General features: G+C 55.2%; 1 protein-coding gene across 4 annotated transcripts; it reads left to right on the top strand.

Moving 5' to 3' along the window:
* Window positions 1-6,286: 6,286 nt before the first annotated feature.
* On the top strand, window positions 6,287-20,293 carry Bgn (biglycan). 4 transcript variants are annotated; one of them, XM_026412793.2, is made up of 9 exons: window positions 6,287-6,400; window positions 6,921-7,053; window positions 15,116-15,367; window positions 15,686-15,798; window positions 16,342-16,555; window positions 17,184-17,294; window positions 17,438-17,531; window positions 17,633-17,771; window positions 19,140-20,293. In XM_026412793.2, the coding sequence occupies exons 3-9, from the start codon at window positions 15,127-15,129 to the stop codon at window positions 19,335-19,337; spliced, it is 1,110 nt and encodes a 369-aa protein (XP_026268578.1). In that variant the 5' UTR covers window positions 6,287-6,400; window positions 6,921-7,053; window positions 15,116-15,126; the 3' UTR covers window positions 19,338-20,293. The 4 variants fall into 4 exon arrangements, with proteins under 4 accessions (XP_026268578.1, XP_026268579.1, XP_026268576.1 ...); XM_026412794.2 differs by having other exon boundaries at window positions 6,303-6,400; window positions 6,901-7,053; XM_026412792.2 differs by lacking the exon at window positions 6,921-7,053 and adding an exon at window positions 13,111-13,239 and having other exon boundaries at window positions 6,324-6,400.
* Window positions 20,294-20,301: the final 8 nt, after the last annotated feature.

The following is a 20,301-nucleotide window of genomic DNA, read 5'->3' as shown; positions in this document are numbered from 1 at the left end:
AAGCCTTGCTTAGGTATCCTCCTCCAGAAATTGTCCCAGGAAGGAATGTCTAATGTGTTGTGCCCTATGTCTCTACCACCATGCAGTCTACACCCATAGGAATTACCACCATGGTGGCCATACAGGGACAACCTGGGACATGCTGGTGAGAGCAGGAGATAGAAATGCATTAGGCAGACAGGGTTAAGCATTCCCTCCAGGAGTTTATGAATGGGGTACACAGGTTGTGACCAGTGACTCCATTGGAGCCAGAAGGTATGGGCAGGAACTTTGAGCCAGACCCTGAGTGAAGTGGTACATGATCCATGTCCTGTTTGGACAAGGGGCATACAAACACCAGGTGCCCTGGTGTGACTGGACTCAAAGACCAACTTCTTTAAAATCTCTAGCCCTTGGTCTTCCAGATCACCTAACTCCCCTCTAACATTATTGTATAAACCCCTAGACAGTAGACAACCAGCAGCAACCCTCCTTGGGACCCCTCCTGCTGCAGGAGCTTTGCCTACTTTCTATTTCTTCAATAAATCCTGTTACTTTGCTCTCAACCTTCATGTCCATGGATCTCATTCTTCAAATTCATGAGACAAAGAACCCACAGATCCCTGTCTCTCACTGAGATGTTCAGCCTTCAGGCCAGCACTGGCCTGTGTCAGGCACCTGGACCAAAGACTGCTCCAGGTTGGAGTCATGCAGGGCTCAGGACAGGGCCAGAGCCTGACCTCTCCCTGCCCCTACCCAAGCCTCCTGGTCCTGAAGGCTGCAGGCAGAGCCAGGCAGTGTTACTGGGATCTGGCCTTAACCCAAGGGAAGAGCACAGGGTCCTGGGGTGCCTCCCAGCCTCTCTCTTTACTTGTCGGCTTTGAAGGCCATCCACAGAGGCCACGGCACAGCCCCTGTCCACTTTCCCTCCTCTGGCCACGCCCCAGACCAGGTCTCTAAAGATAGCTAGACGCTGGCCAGGCCTCCAAGGAGCCCCCTTCAGGCCCTGAAATTACAGCCCTGGTGGCCCATAGGGGAGAGACGCTGTGTGATTATGTCCTCAAGGGAAGGTCAAAAAAAGCTCCTGGCGTGGAGACTGCCAGCTTTCACCAGCCACGCCTGGGCCATCAGCACTGGGAAGCTTCCAGACACTAGAGGCTCAGCTCACTTGCACCACCTCAGCCACCTCTTGGGCATGTTGGCATGAGTCTTGTCCGTAACTGCCCCCCAATCCCCACACCCAATAGGTCCTCCTGGATATCTGTTTCATGCTGCCTTGGGACTTCAGATCGTCACTCAAGGGCCACTCAGCTGGTGGCAGAGCTACCTTCTAGAGTCTGTAGGGGGTGTGGGCAGCAGGCCTGGTCACAGCCAGCAAGCTGGGAGGGAGGACCAAGCAAGGCTGTGAACTGGGATGCTCTTGGCAACATTGCTGTCTTCAATGTGTCCATGGATCTCATTCTTCAAATTCATGAGACAAAGAACCCACAGATCCCTGTCTCTCACTGAGATGTTCAGCCTTCAGGCCAGCACTGGCCTGTGTCAGGCACGTGGACCAAAGACTGCTCCAGTGACCCTGATGTACCTGTGACGTGTCCCTGGCTGGGCTTTTGTCCTAGAGGCTGAGGCATGAAGTGATCCTATGGGAGGGACTCCTGGCTGGGCTGGCTTTGTAGGGGCCCATGTTAGCACAGGGTGCTAAAAGGCAGCCCCTGGACATAGCCTTTTCTGGAATCCCTCCCTGCCCCTCAGTCCACTATATACATTCATTCCACTTGGTCACCTTCTTCGGGCTTGGCTTTGTTTGTGATCTGGCAGCATGGGGTCAGGGCTACTGCACTTCGGACTTGCTCACTGTGGTTCCCACTATTTCCCAGGTTTCCCCTCTATCTCTGGCCTTTCTCTTCACGCTGTCAGAAGAGATGTGAAGGAGTCATGTGGAAGGTTCAAGAAGTAGGTGGGGCCAGCTGGACATACTCAGAAAGCAGGACAGAGGGAAGCTGGGAAGAGACACAGAAGGGGATTAGCAGAGGGTCCCTGAAGCTCAGACCTGAGTGATTCTTCTTTCCAGGCTCCTGAAAATTATGGGACAAGTAGCTGTATGGGCTGGAGATCTTGTGGGGAGCTCTCTCTGCAGCTGTCACATTTGCAAGGGGCTTTCCACACAAAGGGCCTGCACCTTGGGCTACCTCCCAGGCTTCCATGCCCTGTTCTCCAGGGACTCATACCAAAGCCCAACTTTTTGTTCCCAAAGGGGACCAGAAGGCTCACAGCCTTCCCTCTGGGTGCCCTGCTTCTTTCCTGGGCCTCCTCCTTCTAGCTTTGAAGTAAGGGCAGAAACAGCTGCAAGCCAGCTGTGGGGGGACAGGCTGCAGCTGACGCCAGGCCCTTCTCCACACACAGGCCAAGGGGATGGCAGCTGGCTGAGATTCCCCTGCCCAGCAGAGGTAGTCTCCCCTCCTCTCAGTTCCCTTTCTCTTGGCCCTTGCTCCCCCTCAGATATGGACTTTCTGCCCTTGCCTTGTCCTCCCCTCCCAGAACCTTCCCCATACTCTTCCATGAGTGTGGGTGGGCTGGGGGAGCAGTTGCCCAAATGGGCTGGAAGAACTGACTGCTCAGAGCAGGAACCTGGGGCAGGAGGGGTAGGACAGCTTTCCCTGAGAAACCAGAGCCAGCTACCCAGGACTGCCCTCTCCACATGTCTGAGGGGCTGGGCTCCTTTTCAGGCTGAGAAGGCTGAGTCCTTGGCTCTGAGAGTGAAAAGAAGGGGCTTCCTGGGCTGATAGGCAGGCGACTGGTACCAGCAGGATGACCCGACCTTCTCTAATCCTCTGGGGAAATGTCCAGGGCTTCAGAGGGCTGTCCAGTAGTGTCCCACAGTCATACACAGGACATGCTGCAGGGTTATGGGCTCTGCCTTCCCCACCCCCCTGGCGCCCTGTCTGCCACTGGTTCCTGGGGAGCTAAGACAGCTGTGCATTTTGGCCTCCTCAGGAGCCCTGGGGGCCTCAGGAAATGCCTGTTCTTCCTTCCTGCCTTGCCCCCAGCGCCTGCCCCCTCCTACTAGCCCTGGGAGGCCACAGGGCAGGAGGCTGCTTGAGGCTCCACTCCATTAGCCAGCAAGGACACACTGTTTCTTGTGCACTTCAGCTAGGATCCAGGTTGCTCCTGCATTGCAGAGAGTGGAGGCCTGGGGAGGGGTAGAGGGAGGAGGAGGGGAGAGAGGCAGGCCCAAGGACCGAGGTGCTGCCTGGCTGGTCTGGGAGTGGCCCCCAAATTAGAGGGCCAGGCCGAGTGACTCAGTGGGCCCTGGGCTGGGCATGCAGTTATAGCTTATTGCAGACTGCAAACCACAGAAACAAGAACCTTCCAGGCACAAGAACCGTATTTACAGCAGTATTGCCCCCAACACATCCCCCAAATGTGAAGACAAGCTACAAAGGTGAATATGTGTCCCCCATCCCCAGAAATATGCCTAGCTGAGACCTGAGGGTCAGGTCTTAAAGGGAGACAGGACAGCCACTGGTTAGCTTTCTGTTGAACTACAGGGCGTTCTCTCTCTGCTGCTCCCCACACCCTCTGTAAGGCCATGTTCCTCTTCCCTACTGTCCATGTCACCTCCAGGAAGCCTTCCTGAGTCTCTGGTGCTGTATGTGGCCCTGGCAAGGCCAGAAACAAGAATGCCCCTGTCCTTTCCTCGTGGCACACAGAGCCCAGCCCTAAGAGTCCCAGGAGGGGGTAATGGAAGCTCCTTCCAGGACTTCCACTGCTCCCTGACCACTTTCTTCAGGGCTGTTTTACCCCCACTGGGGCTCCTGGAGGCCAAGGCTCTGAGTAACTGCTCCAAGAGTCCTAGCCCCCAGAGCGGTACAGAATGAGGCCAAGTGGTGCCATATTTGATAAAGAACTTAAGTATAAGCATCTCTGAAAGTAGGTGAATCTTATATATTTGTTTATTCTTTTAAAAAATAGCTTTATTAGCTGGGCATAGTGGCATGCTCCTATAATCCCAGGTGGATCATATTTGAAGCTAGCCTGGGCAATTTAGCCAGATCCTGTCTCAAAAAAAAAAAAAAAAAAATTTAAAGGGTACCAGGCAAATTGGTGCATGCCTATAATCCTAGCAACTTGGGAGACTGAAGTAGAAGGATCACATGTTCGAGGCCAGCTTCAGTTCAGCAACCCAGCAAGGCCCTGAGTAACTTAGAGAAACCCTGTCTCAAGATTAAAAATAAAAAGGGTTTTGGATGCAACTCAGTGATAGAGTGTCGCTGCCTTCAATTTCCTATACCAAAAAATCAATCAATTAATTAATTAAAGGCTGGGGATGTAGCTTGACAGTAGAACATCCTGGGTTCAATCCTCAGTACTGAAAAAAAAAGTCCAAGTTGATATTTTTTACTCAGTAATTATATATTCTCAGTTATGAAAGCATCACTACAGAAACTTCTAGAACATTTTCATCACCTTAAAAAGAAAGCCTTTAGCTGTCACCCCTATCTTTTGCCATTGTCTGCTCTTATTGAGCAGATTGTTCTTATGTGCCTTGGACCCCCCTTTGACCTTTGCAGCCTGTACCCCAGTCTCTGCTGACATGTGTAGCATAAATGAGTACATATCAACAGTCAAAACGTAAAACACGGGGCTGGGGATGTAGCTCAGTGGAAGAGAGCTTGCCTCGCATACTGGAGGCCTTGGTTTCCATCCCAGCACCACAAAAATAAAAATGTAAAAGAAGCCAATCAGCAGGCAGACAAACCAACAGCCCTGGTCTGCAGGGAAAGTGATCTTCAATCTCTTCCCAGCCCAGACCCTGTTTTGCCCACTTCACTTCGTGGCCTGGCCAAAAAACTTCTTACAGATGGCATTCCAGTTGGGCCCTGCACTGATGCTGGCTCCAGGCAAGGTCCTCATGAAAGCATCTGCTTGGGTCTTGGGACTTTCAGACCCCACCCCATAACTGAGTGACAGCATTTAGGTGGGTGGGAACCCTCATCCCTCACCATAGTCCTCTCTACAGTGGACCCCCACCTCTTCACCTCTGTCCACTTGGAGCTTGTCCTTTCATTCTTCTCCTCTCCAATTCTCCTCTTGCAGATTTCAGAGTTGCTTCCCGCTTTGAGTTCTCACTCTAAGACCTCACTGTGATGTCTCGGAAGCTGCTCTGGCAAGGAGGGGATGGGACATGAATGGACAGGGAGTAGATGTTGTGCTGGGGACTTCCCTAGCTAGACAAAAGAAAAGCTGGACTCTCTTGGGCCCTCAGGAAGTGGCTGAGGCTTGGCGGGCTGAACAAGTTAGCCCCTGAAAGTGACCAGAGGAAGTGCCCCCCACAGAGTGGTTATCACATCCTAGGGGGCCTGCAGGGATTGAGCAAGAAGATGACTCTTCTCTGAATCAGCTTTCCCACTCTAGGGAGGCCGCCAGCAGGCTCCTGCCTGCTGTCACACAAAGAACTTTGCCTCTTTTTTGGCAGGGGGGGGGGGTGTTAACCCAGAAGCACTTTACTACTGAGCCACATCCCCGGCCTTTTTTATTTTTTATTTTGAGACAGGATCTTCCTAAGTTGCTTAGGGCCTCAGTGAATTGATGAAGCTGGCCTTGAATTTGTGATCTTTCTTCCTCAGCCTCCTGAATAGCTGGGATTACAGGCATACCCCACCATGCCTGGCCCATAGCCTCTCTTTGAGGAAGGAAAGACTGAAGTTGCGGGAGGTGTACAGAGTGCCTGGGAGTCTAGGTCAAGTTGTTCCAGAAATCCACAGGAGCTCCTTCTCTGATTCCAGAGAAACCATTTCCTTGTTGCAGCCTGGGTTGCAGGAGGTTCTGGGCAGGCTCAGGACAGAATTCCAGGGGCCACTGGTCTTGCAATCTGAGGCCATCTCCCCACCATCCCCCTTCCATTTTTCTGTCCTCTCCCTTTCCTCTGCCTAGGGACATGCCAGCACATGCCTCAGTGTCCCTATCTGGTCAGCAGAAAGTCTAACTCTCTGAGGTATTGCCTACCCAGAGATGCCAAGGGTCCTTGTGTGAGTGTGTGTGAGTGTGTGCCCTTTCACAGTGTGCCTGAGGCGGGGGCTGGGGGGTCGAGGAGGGGGGTGCAGCTAGCCCAGCCGTCTACAAGAAAATTGCTCCCTTTGAAGCTGCCAGGGGGGCGGGAAGCCTGCGCCCTCCCTCCCTCTCCACGCCACCAGCCCCCTCCCTCCTTGCTTCCCTCCCCGCCCCCTCCCCGCTGTCCCCTCCCGTCGGCCCGCCCGCCCAGCCTTTAGCCTCCCTCCCACCGCCTCTGTCTCCCTCTCTCCACGAACTGCCCAGGAGTGAGCAGCTGCTCTCAGTCGGCTCTGCCCGACAGACGCACGGACGGCCCAACATCCCAGCCCACCAACTAGCCAGCCCGTACCTGGCTGCTTCCCCTCCCCAGGTAGGGCCCCACGCCAGCCCCACGTTGTCCCCACTATCCTGTACTGGCCTTAAGCTGCTCTCCCTGTCTCATCCCTGGCTGTGCTGTCCCCTCACCAATCTAGAGATGTCTGCTGCTTCTGCTGTCTCAGCCTAGGGTCCTGCTGTCCTCCCCAGTGTCCGTGGATCCGCTGCCCCCTTACTGCCCTCTCTTGCCTCCAGGGCACCCATGGATTTCCAAGGCACCCACTTCAGGATCCTGGTCCACGCCCCTTCAATGCCACCCCGCGGCCCCCTTGGTTCTTGTCCCATTTCTGCCTCTTCTCCCCACCTTCTTCCAGGCACCTTCCTCCCACCCCTTCCCTTCCCTTGCCCCTGCTGACCTCCTTCAGCGGCTAGGCTCCATCCATCTCTGCCTCTGGGTGGGGGTGGGGGTGGGAAAAGGGTGCTTCCCCTGGCTGCCGCCTGCCTGGAGCATCTCTGAGGCCTGGCTGGGTGCTGACACCCTGGATCAACCAACAGCTCCATCCCTTTGCTGCAAGTCCCAGGCACACTCTCTGGAGCTTTGCTTCTGGCCTGGAGGGAAAGGACCTCAGACACCCACCAGCTCAAAACCGGAACTCCCCACTGCCGGAACTAATCCTTGGTGTGGGTCTAGGAGACTCAGTTTCCCAGGTACAGCCCAGTCACCTTGCCCAGGTAGTCCTAGCACAGCACAGGCTGGTGTCCTGCCTCTACTTCCTCTTAGGCAAGGTGTGGGTCCATGGAGCCACAGCTATTGTGGCCCTGAATGGGATACCTGGGTACCTCAGAGAGTCAGAGGCACAGAGACAGAGAGTCCTGTCTGTGCCCAGAACTCTCTTGGATTGGGACACAAAGTGGGTAGAAGACGGGGAGGAGAGAGAATTTGGCAACTGTGTCATGTTCCCTGGGGAAGACCTGGCTTGGGTTCCCAGAGGGGCCTTCCAACGAACTCAGGAGAGAGAGCAAGAGAGAACAGAGTCATCTGTGTGTCCACCAAATTCTCTGGAAGGTTTGGAAATGAGAGCACCCCTACCCACTGCTCCATGGGTGGGACTTGTGCCGTGGACTCGAAGCAGGAGGCCCAGGGCCCCTCAGGGCAGGGGTGCAGGTGGGGAGGAAAGGGCAGATCTTGCTCAAGCCAGGGACATTCCTCTCCAACAGTCTTCAAGGGCAGGTCCACTCTCCTGGCCACACAGGAAGCTCAAGTTCTGACCTTAGGAAGCTCCTGCTGCTGTGCCTTTCCTTTCTCTGGCCTGCCAGCTCTCTGCTCCAGAGTGATGTTTGGATTGAGACAAGCTGGGGATGCTCCATAGGTGCTGGGAAGGGACCTGTATCCAGAGGTGCATGTGAGCACCTCCTGGTGACATGGAACTGCCTGTGCCACCCGCACCCTGGGAGAGCTGGTGGGCAAGACAGAGGTGACTTCATGTGGAACATGCCCATGTAAGGCTGCTGTGGGTCACTGTGGGTGAGCCTTTGAGGGCAGGCCTGTGTGGGAGTATTGACAGGAAAACAGAGATGCCTCCAAGCCACTAGGGCTGGGTAGCAGTGGTTGGCTTGGCCAGGGAGCAGAGGGGGCGCCTGTGGCCAGTTGGGCATGGTAGCATGGCCTCCCTGGGCAACCTGCACATAGGCAAGACCTGTCCCTGGAGCACACTGCTTTGGCACACTGCATGAGGCTGGGGCCAGCCTTCCATTGTGTAGATATGGAGTCTGTGCCGGACCCACAGAGGAAGGATGCCAGTCTCCAGCCATTATGCAGGGTGCCTTGCAAGCATTGGCCCAAACTCCTCCCCAGCCCTTCCAGTCCTAGGATATTGGATTGAGAACAGGGAAGGACAGGAGAAAAAGGGATATTTTCAAGGCAAGAAAGGGTTTCTTTCAGCAACATTCCATAGTCAAACAAGACCATGGAGTATCCCTTCCAGAGACAGCATCAAGTCCCCAGAGGAGGATTTTTAATGAGGCCACGCTTGAGAGTTTGCATCTGGAGGCTTCCCAGAGGATTTCTAATTCCTTGGCACTCTGCAGGGTGGGGAACAGGGACAGAACTGCACTCTAGTCTCCCTGCTTCCTGAGCCTACCACCACAGTCCTTCTCACACCCTGGAAAGACAATACAGTACAGACAGTCTATCCCAGGAGTCACTTGTCCTTAGTCTTATGGGACTTCCCAGCATGACCTCCTCTCCAACAGAGCCTCAGCCTCAGGGGTCTCTGATGATGCACTTGCTGGAGCCCCTTAACTTGCTTGCTCACCCCCTGACAGCCTTAATTGTTAGAAAGGTCTTCCCAAACCCATCATGACCCCTCCCACTCCTCCTCGTTAGTCACCCCAGGGCCAAAGAGTTTGGTCCCTGCCCCAACTAACCCATCCATCTTCTAGGCTGGCCATTGTATCCCCAAACTCCTGGCAATAGGCCTTCTCTGTGCACCCTGAGACCATGGTGGAAGGAGGACCTAGCAACACGAGGATTCATTCACACTGAGGGGCTGAGGGTGGTAGTGGCTCTCTTTGGGCACCCAGTCATGGGCTAAGGGGTAGGTGGGCCAACCTGAGGTCCTGCAGGCTCTGGTTCTGCCCTTCCTGTGCAGTTGAGAGCTGAGGCTTTTCTGTTTTGTCCCCCACCCCTCTGCCTCCAGAGACCTCCTGTCCCCTTATGCCCCACAGTGGGCTGAGGGAAGCCAGGGGCCACACCACCCTTGGCCACCCACAGTACCCTTTCTGCAAATCTCACAGGGACAGTGGGGGTGATGAGTAGAGGGGGGCAGGAGTGGCTCAGACCTGCTCCATGTTCAGGCCCTCCTCCAGCCTTCCAGAAAGAATGAGCTTCCCAGCCTTCTCTGGGGAAGGCATGGGGCTTGCTGGGCCACCTCTTCTGGGATGGGAGTTGTGCTTTGTCCTGGAGTGTATAGCCAAGGGGCTTCCAGGGCCTCCTTGGATACCTCTGGGATGCCAGGTGACACCCACCTTCTTATTGCTCTGGGTTGGGGCAGACCCTGGGGTGGCCATGGAGCAGGGAGCCTTCTCCCCTGAGCCCACCAGCTTCGGTGTTTCCAGATACTACAGAACACAACCCTCTGACTCCCCCTGCTCAGCTGCAGTTGCAGCCTGAGGGGCAGGAGGCTCTCTGCTTCTGGCCAGGTCCACACCACATCGCAGACATTCCCAGCCCAGGGAAGACACCGCCCCTCCATCTATGTGGTGGCTTATCTCTCAGATTTAAAGTCTTGGGTCTCTACCCAGCTTCCTTACATTGACCTCTTCAGGTGCACTACATCCTAACTCCCAACTCAGCAGACACCCAGCCTAGGCTGAGCAGGGGCTTGAAGACGTCCTGTGATGCCCCAAGTTCCCAGATTCTGAGTGGGGTGACTCTTGAACTTGCCTCTGCTTCCCCCCGTCTGGTCTCCAGAGGGTCAGCTGGCCAAGACTGAGGCCTGGGTAACCACAGGTTTGGGATTTTGTGAACAGTTCCACACAAAAGAGGGGTGGAGGGAAAATTCAGGCTGGGGCTGGCAGCCCTGTCCCTGGGGCCACTTTTATCCTCTCAAAGTCTGAATCCCTGGGAATCTGCCATGACTGTGTTCCCATGGGCTTGAGGGGATGCTGAGCCGCAAGGAGGCATTTGTATGCCGGACTCCAGCAGCCCTGGGGGCCTGAAGATGGGCAGGATCCTGGCCTCCCTGGCTGGCTGAAGAGCATTGGGTCTTACATCATCCAGAGTCCTTAGCAGATAGAAGGGGACCCAAATGCAAGGGAGGGGCTGCAGAAAATCCCAGGCCCAGAAAGAGAAGGGGTTCCCTGACTCCAGACCCAGGTGCCTGGCTGCTGTCCTTTTGCAGAAGTGCATCCCCGCAACATGGGCAGGAAGACACAGACAGATAGAGGAGTCCTGGATCTATTTCCTCATTGTGTGGCCTTGGCCAAGAGATTTTTGGTTTTGTTGTTGTTGTTTTGTTTTTTTTTTTGTTTTTGTTTTTGCTTTTTGGTTTTTTTTTTTTTTTTGGTACAGGGTGCTAAACTCAGGGGCACTTTACTACTGAGCTACATTCCCAGCCCTTCTGTTTTTAATTTTGAGACAGGGTCTTTCTAAGTTGCCCAGGCTGACCTCAAACTTGCCATCCTCCTGCCTCAGTCTCAAGAGTCAATGGGATTATAGGCATGCACCACAGCACTGGGATAGGCAAGACTTATGATCAATAGTGGAGAGCAGTGGCTAGGTAAAGAAGTCACTTGCATCCCTACCCCACTGCTCAAGATTCTAACACATGATAAATAGGAGTCCAAATTTCTTCAGTGAGTGAGAGATGGGATGGCATGTGGCCCCGGTACAGAGGGACCATAAAACTAAGGACCCCCCAGCTGACCAGGGTCATCTGCTACTGAGTCCTTTCCAGAGGTTTCTTGGCAGGGTACAGAAGGAGATAGAAAGTTAGCCTCTGTCACCTACATTGGGGTAGAGTCTGTCCATCAAATCTGCCCAAGTACAGGTCCCAGCTCTGTCCAGTCACTGCAACAGTGCCAGGGCCACATCAATAAAGAGCTGCCCCACAGCTATGCTTGGGCATTTGCTCCCCTTGCAGTATAAAGGGCATGCTGGGGCAATGGCTGTGGGTTCAGGGTGGAGCCAGGTGCAGATGACATGGAGTTCAGAGTCCCCCCTCTGGCCCCAGCATCCACATATGCACACCACATGGCCTTTTGACAGACCCATGGACAGCATACATCCCTTCTGTCTGGTTGACACTTAGCATAGGCTTGATTTGGCTGGTGTAGGGGTTAGGTGTGCTGGGACCAGGGAGTAGGCCAGGTGTCAGCTGGCTGGTCGAAGCTGGACCCAGATGACTTCAGTGACCAGAGGGGAAGGAGGAGAGGTGCCCAATGTCACCTGTCTCCCTCTCACCTCTTTCCAACCATGTAGTTCTAGGGGTCCAGCAGGGCTGTGTGAAAGGCAGAGTTCAGGTCGGGTTGCTCAGTGGAGCCAGATGCCCCAGGCTGAGGCCACAGAGACTCCATCCGAAGTCTGCTCCTTGGCAGCTGCCAGCCACACATCTGCAGGCAAGCTCCAAGCACCCGCCAGACCTCAAGCCCTGCTCCCGCCGCCCTTGGCCTGGTCTGAATGCCTGGCACAGCCCCTCCATGTTCTCAGAGGCTGCCAGCGCATCTTGTTTGGCTGTGACCTGGAGCAATCCTGCATGGAGGACTGCACTGGCTTTCAGAGGGGCAGACAAGGAGGGCCCTATTGTGGTGGCGTTGCAGGCTCCAGGAAGCCCAGCCCCTTCCCTCTCTCACACCTGCGGTCGTCCAGTCAGGGCTCACCACCATGAGCACTTCTTTCCTTTGCTCTGAGGAGGTGGTGTCCAGCAAACTCAGAGCATACTTTGATGGGGCTTAAGGACACACCCAGGGAGGCTGATGAAAGGAAACCACCAGTGGTGGTGGGGAGGTGGGGATGGGAGGAACTTGCTGGGGGTCTCACAGTTCTGCCATGGGAGGCTCCAGCTTCCTGGGCTATTGCCTGCCTGTCTCCTCGATGTGAATATGTGGGGAGAAGGGAGGCAGCCAGACACATCTACAGCACCCATCACCACCATGGCCAGACCCAGGATTTCTCCCTAGGCTCTCTGCATGGCCCACTTGTGAGTCAGCCAGGCCCAGGCCCCCACCTATAGCTGAGGGGCAGGGGCAGGGCTGCTTCTGGGCCGAAGGTTCAGCACCTGGAATCACCACAGCCAGGCTCCAAGCCTCAGGCTGAGTGAGCTGAGTGACTTGGGAGAAATCAGTTCCTCTCTCTAGGCCTCAGTTTTCTCATCCATAAAACGGGGATACTAATTGTGCCTGCACACTCTGGGGTCCTCTGACTGTGTGAGGGTCCTTTGCCATCTCCTAGAGACTCAAGGTCTGGCTTGCCTCCTTCCCTGTAGAGTTCTGGGCCCTGAGTCTGGTGCCAGTTCTCTGAGGGGAAATGAGGGCTGTGCTGGGAAGGCTGCCCGGCCCCCACCTCTTTAGCCAGGAGCCAAGGAAAACCAGCCAAATGTTGTCTTGCTTCTCTTATAGGGCCTTGATGTGCAGGCCTCCAAGCCCTTTGCTCACCCCTTGGGGTAGCCTTGAGCTGGAACTGAGGGGCAGAGGGCTGGGCTCTTCCCTGTACCCCTTTCTCAGCCCTTTGGGGACCCCCAGACTTACTATGACATCAAGCACTGCTGCTCTGAATTGGTGAATTTCATCTAGGGCCTCTAATCCCACAAAACTGGTCCCATGAGCCCACCTGTGCCCCCAATGGCCAGAATTTCCCAGTGCCTATCTGTCCTCTACCTTGGTGGGGACTCTCCACCTTTCCCAAACTGCCTGTGAGGCAGACTTAGAACCTGAGTATCTGGAAGGAGTCTCAAAAGAGACCCTTTCCTTGGGGTCAGGGGGTGGGGGTCCAGGCTGGCCACAGGTTGGTCATCTGCTACTCCCCCACCTCTGCTTTGGCAGGGCTAGACCATCCTACTCCCACCTGCCCAGGTGGACTGGGTCCCAGAGCTTCCCAGGGCTCTGCTGGGCATTCCAGCCCTGACTCATCCCCCTGTGAGGTAGCAGTTTGGCAGGGGCAGTGAGGAGGGGCTGGGGCAGCTCCTCCTTCTTTCCCATTCCATCTTGTTCCCCTGCCTTTAGCCTCCCCTTCCTGTTCTCTCCCACTGCTCCTGCTTCTCCTCCCAGCCCTTGGAGTCCAGCAGCACCTGGGCAAGGACTCTGCGCGTGGCAGCAGGCACAGGAGGCCTTGCCCAGCCCTGCCCTGCCCTGCCTTGCAGGCTGCAAACTGAGGGAAAGAAGGGGAGCACGACTTAGGTAGGCGAGCTCGGATCTTTCTATCTACTCTGGGGCTAAGACCTTTGGGAGAGGGGGCCATCTCTGGGGGCCTCTGGGCAGCCTGGGGCAGGCAGGCCCTGGGGTGAGAATGTGGCTTGAAGGAGCAAGGGAGGCTGGTCACTCCTTTAGCAGGGCACTTCCTTCGACCCCAGGGATAAGCACCAAGTCCAACTCTCCATGTGAGAGAAAAACTGGGCTAGACCTTGGGCTCTTCCCCCATTGTGTGACCTGCCGGGCTCAGGAGGGCTGCACCACTCCCTCCCAGCAGCAGCTGCAGCTCTGATCTCCCTGAAGTCCCTTCTGTCCACAGGTATGGATCCAGGCCAGGGCCAAGTCATGCGAGCCCTCAGGGAGATACATGCCTGTGCCTGTGGAATGTTCGAGGAACACTGTAGGGCCAACAGGACAGACCTCCATCCCACCTTTCTCCTGGCATAGGTGCAGCAGGAGGTGCAGTGCTGGCACCCAGCCAACCAGGCCAGGAGGACCCCACGCCCCTGGCCTACTGGTGGCATTGACTCCAAAGGAGCAGCCCCCAGCCATGGGGCCTATCTGGGAAAGCTGCTCCCCAAGAGCCTCATACCTTTGCAACTAGCATCTAGACTCAGGCTTACCTAGCCCTGTGTAAGCCCCAAACAGTGCTTCTCCCTGCTGGATTGGGCCCCAAGTGAGGGCCTCCTTGGACTGGAACTGATTCAAGTTGGCAGGCGGGTCCTGGTGCTCAGTTGTGCTCCCTGTCCACAGATGCACCCAGCCAATCCTAGAAACCCAAGCCTGGAAGACAATCAGGGCTGACATATTTATTCCCATTTAACAGATAGGGAGAATGAGGCTGAGACTCAACCTGGGCCTTTGCCAAGGAGTCATGGCAAGTGGGGTTGTAGGAGAGGTGGGGGCTCTGGTCTTTTCCTCTGGGGTGTGTTCCAACAGGTACATGGGGGGCAGTGTCTGATGAAAGAGGAAGAGGCAGGTAGATATGGGTCCAGAGACAGGCTCAGGCAGGGTAGCTTCTCCTCCACCTCCACCCAATTGCCTAAGCCTGGGGGGTCTCCAGACAAGCCTGACCCTGCCTGCTACCTTGGCAGCAGCCTACTCCTGTCAGGGGCCTCTCCAGGATGCCAGGGCCATGGACACAAAGGAAGGGCAGGGACAGATCTGGGAGCCACAAGCTCTGTGGGACAAAGTCCTGGGGAGCAAAGGGAAGGGAAGGCAGTGTGCTTTCTGCCTCACTCCTGCCACCTCCACTTAGCGCTGCCCAAGCTTCAGAAGACACCGTTTCTTTCTCTAGCTTGTTTCCCATCTCTTGACCTCTGGATCTTGTCAGAGAAATGTGGGCATGGTGAAGGGGGGCTCAGGCACAGAAGGAAATGACTCACGGTCAACTAATTTAACTAACTGCGTCCAAACTGCTGAGCCCCAAACTCCCTAAAGGAATTGGCCCTGGCAGCCTGCAAGGCCAATGGCTAGATTTCCCTTTGCTTCCTCCACTTGACCTTATTCACCACCCCTCACCACCCAAGGCAGGTTCTGGCTGACTTAGTGGATGGGTGGGAGCCATAGATCCACTGATGGGAAGGCATTTCATCTTCCAGTGAAACCAAGTCCTGCCTGGAAGGAAGGGGGGCAAAGAGGTGCCCTTCTGGCCAGTGTGTACCCCCATCCTGCCATGTGCTGTCCACACCCCCTCAGTCTGCTATCCCCTCCTCAGGTCTGGTTGTCTGGTGAGGGATGGGGGACACCGTGCCAACACATACACACATGACGCTAGCCACTGGTGCTGGGAAAACAGGCAGGAAAGGACTCCGAGAGTGGTCCTGGTGCTGATACATGGCCCTTCCTTGCCCTTGGATCACAGGCACACCCACCATGCGGCCCCTGTGGCTCCTCATGGCTCTGCTGGCCCTGAGCCAGGCCCTACCCTTTGAGCAGAAAGGCTTCTGGGACTTCACCCTGGACGACGGGATGCTCATGATGAATGATGAGGAGGCTTCAGGCGCTGACACCACCTCAGGCGCCCCAGACCTGGACTCCCTTCCACCCACCTTCAGTGCCATCTGTCCTTTTGGCTGCCACTGCCACCTGCGGGTTGTTCAGTGCTCTGACCTGGGTCAGTCCCTGGGCAGTTGGGGTGGGGAGTGCAGAAGGCCCAGGCCCAGCCTGAGAGCCCCTACTAAAGGAGATGCACATGCATCCTGTGGGACCCGTGGGGATGGGAGAGCCTGGGGGATCATGACATGAGTGCATAAGGAGCAAGCAGAGATTCTGCAAGCTCTGCAGCCTGCACCCAGAGCCTGTGTTTGTGCCAGTATCCGTGTGTGTGTGTGTGTGTGTGTGTGTGTCCCCTTGATGTCCCCACCCTTCCACACCAGCCATGCTAGAGAGTTGGGTGGCTCTATGATCACATTGTTGATGGTGCTGGCTCCAGGTCTGAAGACAGTGCCCAAGGAGATCTCACCTGACACCACACTGCTGGACCTGCAGAACAATGACATCTCTGAACTCCGCAAGGATGACTTCAAAGGCCTCCAGCACCTCTATGTAAGCCCCACCTTTCTGTGGAATGGGAGGGGTCATGAGCTGTGTAGCTAGAGGGTATGTGTCAGATGGATGCATATTTGTGGGGATGTGACAGGGTACTGGGGATGCATGGAATCCTGAGAGAAGTCAAGCCAGCCATGATGGGAGCTCCCAAGGTCATGGGTCATGGGTTGTGGGTCATGTGTGTGTGTGTACAGGACAGGATCACTCAACTCAGTTCCCTTTTTGTCTAACAATTTTCATTTTATTTGTTCCTCCAAGCAACAAATAAAGAACAGATTTAATGGTAGCCAGTGTGATAATGGGGAAATTGATGTGCAGAGAAATAATGACTGTGCTGGGCATTAGTTGTGCCTGGGATTGGAACTGGGCCTGCGTGTTGGCTCTCACCCTGCACTCTGCCCATGAGTACAGACAGAGCTCCTTGAGACCAAGCCGGTTCAGACACCTCTCAAGTGTCATAGCAGCAAACTGGGAGGAGAAGAGGAGGGTAGTTGGGGTAGGAAGCTGGGGCATTCACTTCCATCACCTGCCCTGCCTCAGGCCCTTGTCCTGGTGAACAACAAGATCTCCAAGATCCACGAAAAGGCCTTCAGCCCCCTGCGGAAGCTGCAGAAGCTCTACATATCCAAGAACCACCTGGTGGAGATCCCTCCCAACCTGCCCAGCTCCCTGGTGGAGCTCCGCATCCATGACAATCGCATCCGCAAAGTGCCCAAGGGTGTTTTCAGTGGGCTCCGGAACATGAACTGCATTGGTGAGTTCAGCCCTGGCCTGTGACAGACCCAAACCTGTTAGCACTGATAGCAGACAGAAAGGAGTCAGAGGAAGGAGCCCTCTTCCAGCCAGAGTAGCTGGGTCCTGGGTCCAGTGCAGCCAAGTAGGGGGCCAGCAGACCTCACAGAAGCTCCAGATATTTGTCTCAGAGCATGGTGAAGGAAGACTGGGGGTGGCTTTAAAGGCTCAGCTCAAGAATCTTGAAACAGTTGAAAGTCCAATGTATTTCTTGGTGAATCACCAATTTGGGCAATCACTATGGCTAAAGAGAACATGGAGGGCGACTGGGCTGGCAGAGGAGAACTGAGAAGGGTTTGGGCATGGAGGGGCTGGGGAGCATTTCAGGAGTCCTGTCTTCATCTCTGGGTCTCCTCCCTTTCTGCTTGTTTCCGTGCTTCCAGAGGGCAAGGCCAGGGCCAGGGCTCTTGGGGCTAATGGTATTGAACAGCTAGGAGTTTGCAATTAGCCAGATAAATTCATGGAACACTTTCAGGAAAGGGTAGGGAAACTGGCAACGTGCAGATCCATCATGCAAGACTGACCTCAGAAGCCCCAGTGGTGCCAAGCATCACTAGCTGGCTCCAAGGCTGAGAGGGCCTCTCTCCTAGAAATGGGTGGGAACCCCCTGGAGAACAGTGGCTTTGAACCTGGAGCTTTTGATGGGCTGAAGCTCAACTACCTGCGCATCTCAGAGGCCAAGCTGACCGGCATCCCCAAAGGTAGGAAGGTGACCCTTCCTTTGCATCCTGCTTCACCTTCAAGAACACAAATGGGGTGGGGGGATGGGACTGAACCTGTACAGTCTGCACATGCATTCACCCAGCATTGGTGTACATCTTCGAGCACCCTCTTTTCTGGGCAGATCTCCCTGAGACCCTGAATGAACTGCATCTGGACCACAACAAAATCCAGGCTATTGAGCTGGAGGACCTGCTCCGGTACTCCAAGCTGTACAGGTGGGACTGGGCATGGGGCAGCATCAGAGAACCCCCAGCACCCTGTTCCATAGTCCATATCCACTCCAGCTTCTGAATACCTCTCATTTGCCCATCTGCAGGCTGGGCCTGGGCCACAATCAGATCCGGATGATCGAGAATGGGAGCCTGAGTTTTCTGCCCACCCTGCGGGAGCTGCACTTGGACAACAATAAGCTGTCCAGGGTGCCTGCGGGCCTCCCAGACCTCAAGCTCCTCCAGGTGAGAGTTGGGTTTAGGAAGCCCCTGGGCATCAGCTTCTCTAAGACTTGAGTTGGAGTAGTGTCCCATGTCTCCAGGGCTGTCTTTAGGCTCCCTGCCTCCTTTTGGGGGGATCCAGGGTACAGAGCAGGACAGGACCTGGACATGCACCTGGCCAGTCATTTCTGCTCTTTGGGTCCCATCTCCTCATTTGGGAGGGAGAAGTCCCCATTCTCCCTCCCTTGGCAACAAACCCCCTGTTTGTTCTGAGACTATGCCACCCTCCATCTGTAGGACCTCTGTCCCTATCTTGGCTTCCAGTCATAAGGGATAACCTGGTCTTACCCAGCCCTGCTCTGCGTTTAAAGCTCTTCCTCAGCCCCATTCAAAATGGTAGGAGCATTACCATCCCATGCAATGAAGCCCATGCTGGGCTGACTGTGCCCTCTAGTGGCCGGAGACCTCTTTGTCACCACTGGGCTCCTCAGTCAACCTTCTGGCCTTCCTTGTTCAGCTCTGCTCCTCCCTAAGAAAGCAGCTTCAGGGATGGGCTAGGGGAGGCTTCTGCCAGAGGGCAAATGCTGCTAAGGCCTGGAGGAAGGGAAGGGGCACCCTGAGGCTCTTTCTCCTCTCACACCCCATGGGAATCTGGAGTGAGTGGGTGCTTTTCTGGGGACAGGTCTGGAGCCCGGGGAATCCAAAAAGAGAACCATTCCACCTTTCTTATACACACACACACACACACACACACACACACACGTATATATTTTCACACATATATGTGTATATATACATATATATATTTATAGATGGACACAATACCTTTATTTTATTTATTTATTTTTATGTGGTGCTGAGGATCAAACGCAATGCCTCACATGTGCTAGGCAAGCACTTCACCACTAAGCCCCAACCCCAGCTCTAGCACCACCTTTCTTGCATGCACATCATATCAGGATCAATTGTTGATTCCTACTGCCCCGCTCCACCCAACACAGCCCCCCATGACCCCTCTGGCCCAGCCCCCAGCCCCACCCCCACCTATCCCCATCTCCCACTCACCACACATGAGCCCCTCATGATGGTCACACATCAGTGCCTAATCCTGACCAACACCCACCCAACATATCCAAGCCTCAGTTTCCTTCTCCCATCCATGGGGAGAATCCCAAACTGGCCCTGAAAGGGTGGTGCAGACATACTACAGTGAGATGATACCTGGGAAGCAGCTGGTGGGACTCGGCATGGAGGCAGGGCCCAGCCCCTTCTGTGTCTGCCCTCCATTTGGCCTTTGACCCACAGCACCTACCCAGTCGAGCAGACTGTGGAGGGTGGCCTGGGACTACTGGGCCCTGACAGCACACCTCTACCTCCTGTCTGTGCCCCCAGGTGGTCTATCTGCATTCCAACAACATTACAAAGGTGGGCGTCAACGACTTCTGCCCGGTGGGCTTCGGGGTCAAGCGGGCCTACTACAATGGCATCAGCCTCTTCAACAATCCTGTGCCGTATTGGGAGGTGCAGCCAGCTACCTTCCGCTGCGTCACCGACCGCCTGGCCATCCAGTTTGGCAACTACAAAAAATAGAGGCAGTGGCAGCCACCACGGTGGCCTTGGTTGGGGTCTTTGGGGAAAGCAGCCAGATGTCCCAGAAGGGAAGGCAAAGCAAAGAAGCGAAGCCTCACATTTGGTCTCCAACCCTGACTCACTACCCCATCACAGCCTCTTCCTGGCTCCCAAGCATGCAGGTGGACATAAGGCCTGGCCCCCATCACCTGTCATTCAGCTCCTGAGCTGCCCTGCTCACCCACCATGGCCACTCAGAGGCACCCCTATAAAGCTTTCTTGTTCACCTTAAAACCCAATGATTGGAGGCTCCAGCCCTAGGAAAACAATCCACGGATTTGTGGGGCAGGAGAGGTTAGCAGGGATGGAGACAATGGACTCTGCCACGGCCACCACCCTGTCCAGGCTTACATCCTCCTCCTCCTCCCCATCTACTTCCAGCCTTCCACCTCTCCTGGGCTCATCTATTGCACTTGGCCTCTGGTGCCCCCACTTCAGCAAGTTCATGGCCTATCCATCCCAGTTCCTTGCTCTATTGGTCCCTGGACTAGTCCTCTCTCTCTCTCTCTCTCTCTCTCTCTCTCTCTCTCTCTCTCTCACACACACACACACACACACACACACACACACACACACCCTGACTCTTCCCTGGGCTGTCTCTTCTTTCCATTTCAGGCCCTGCCCAGCCTCTGCCTGGGATGGCTGCCTCTTTCACTGTCCTACTGAGGTCTTGCCCCCAGATTGGAGGAGGCTGGAAGGTCAAAACCAGGAAGGTGGCCATGCTCCACTCTCAAGAGCCACCAGAGTCCTGAGCACCAGTTTTCATTGGCTCCCACCTCCCCGCAAGATAGTTGGGTCTCCTTCCCTCACCTCCTGGTCCCTGCCGCAGTGGGCTGTGAGCAGTCACACCCAGCTCAAGGAGGGCTGCTTTTGAGGTTGGTTGTCTTTCAATTAAAGAAACACTGTGCAATAGGGCTCTGTGTGC

This window comes from Urocitellus parryii, chromosome X, assembly GCF_045843805.1.
Source record: "Urocitellus parryii isolate mUroPar1 chromosome X, mUroPar1.hap1, whole genome shotgun sequence".
In the NCBI taxonomy this organism is placed as follows: Eukaryota; Metazoa; Chordata; class Mammalia; order Rodentia; family Sciuridae; genus Urocitellus; species Urocitellus parryii.
Note: the sequence above shows the minus strand (reverse complement) of the source record. Positions and strands in the feature narration are given on the sequence as shown.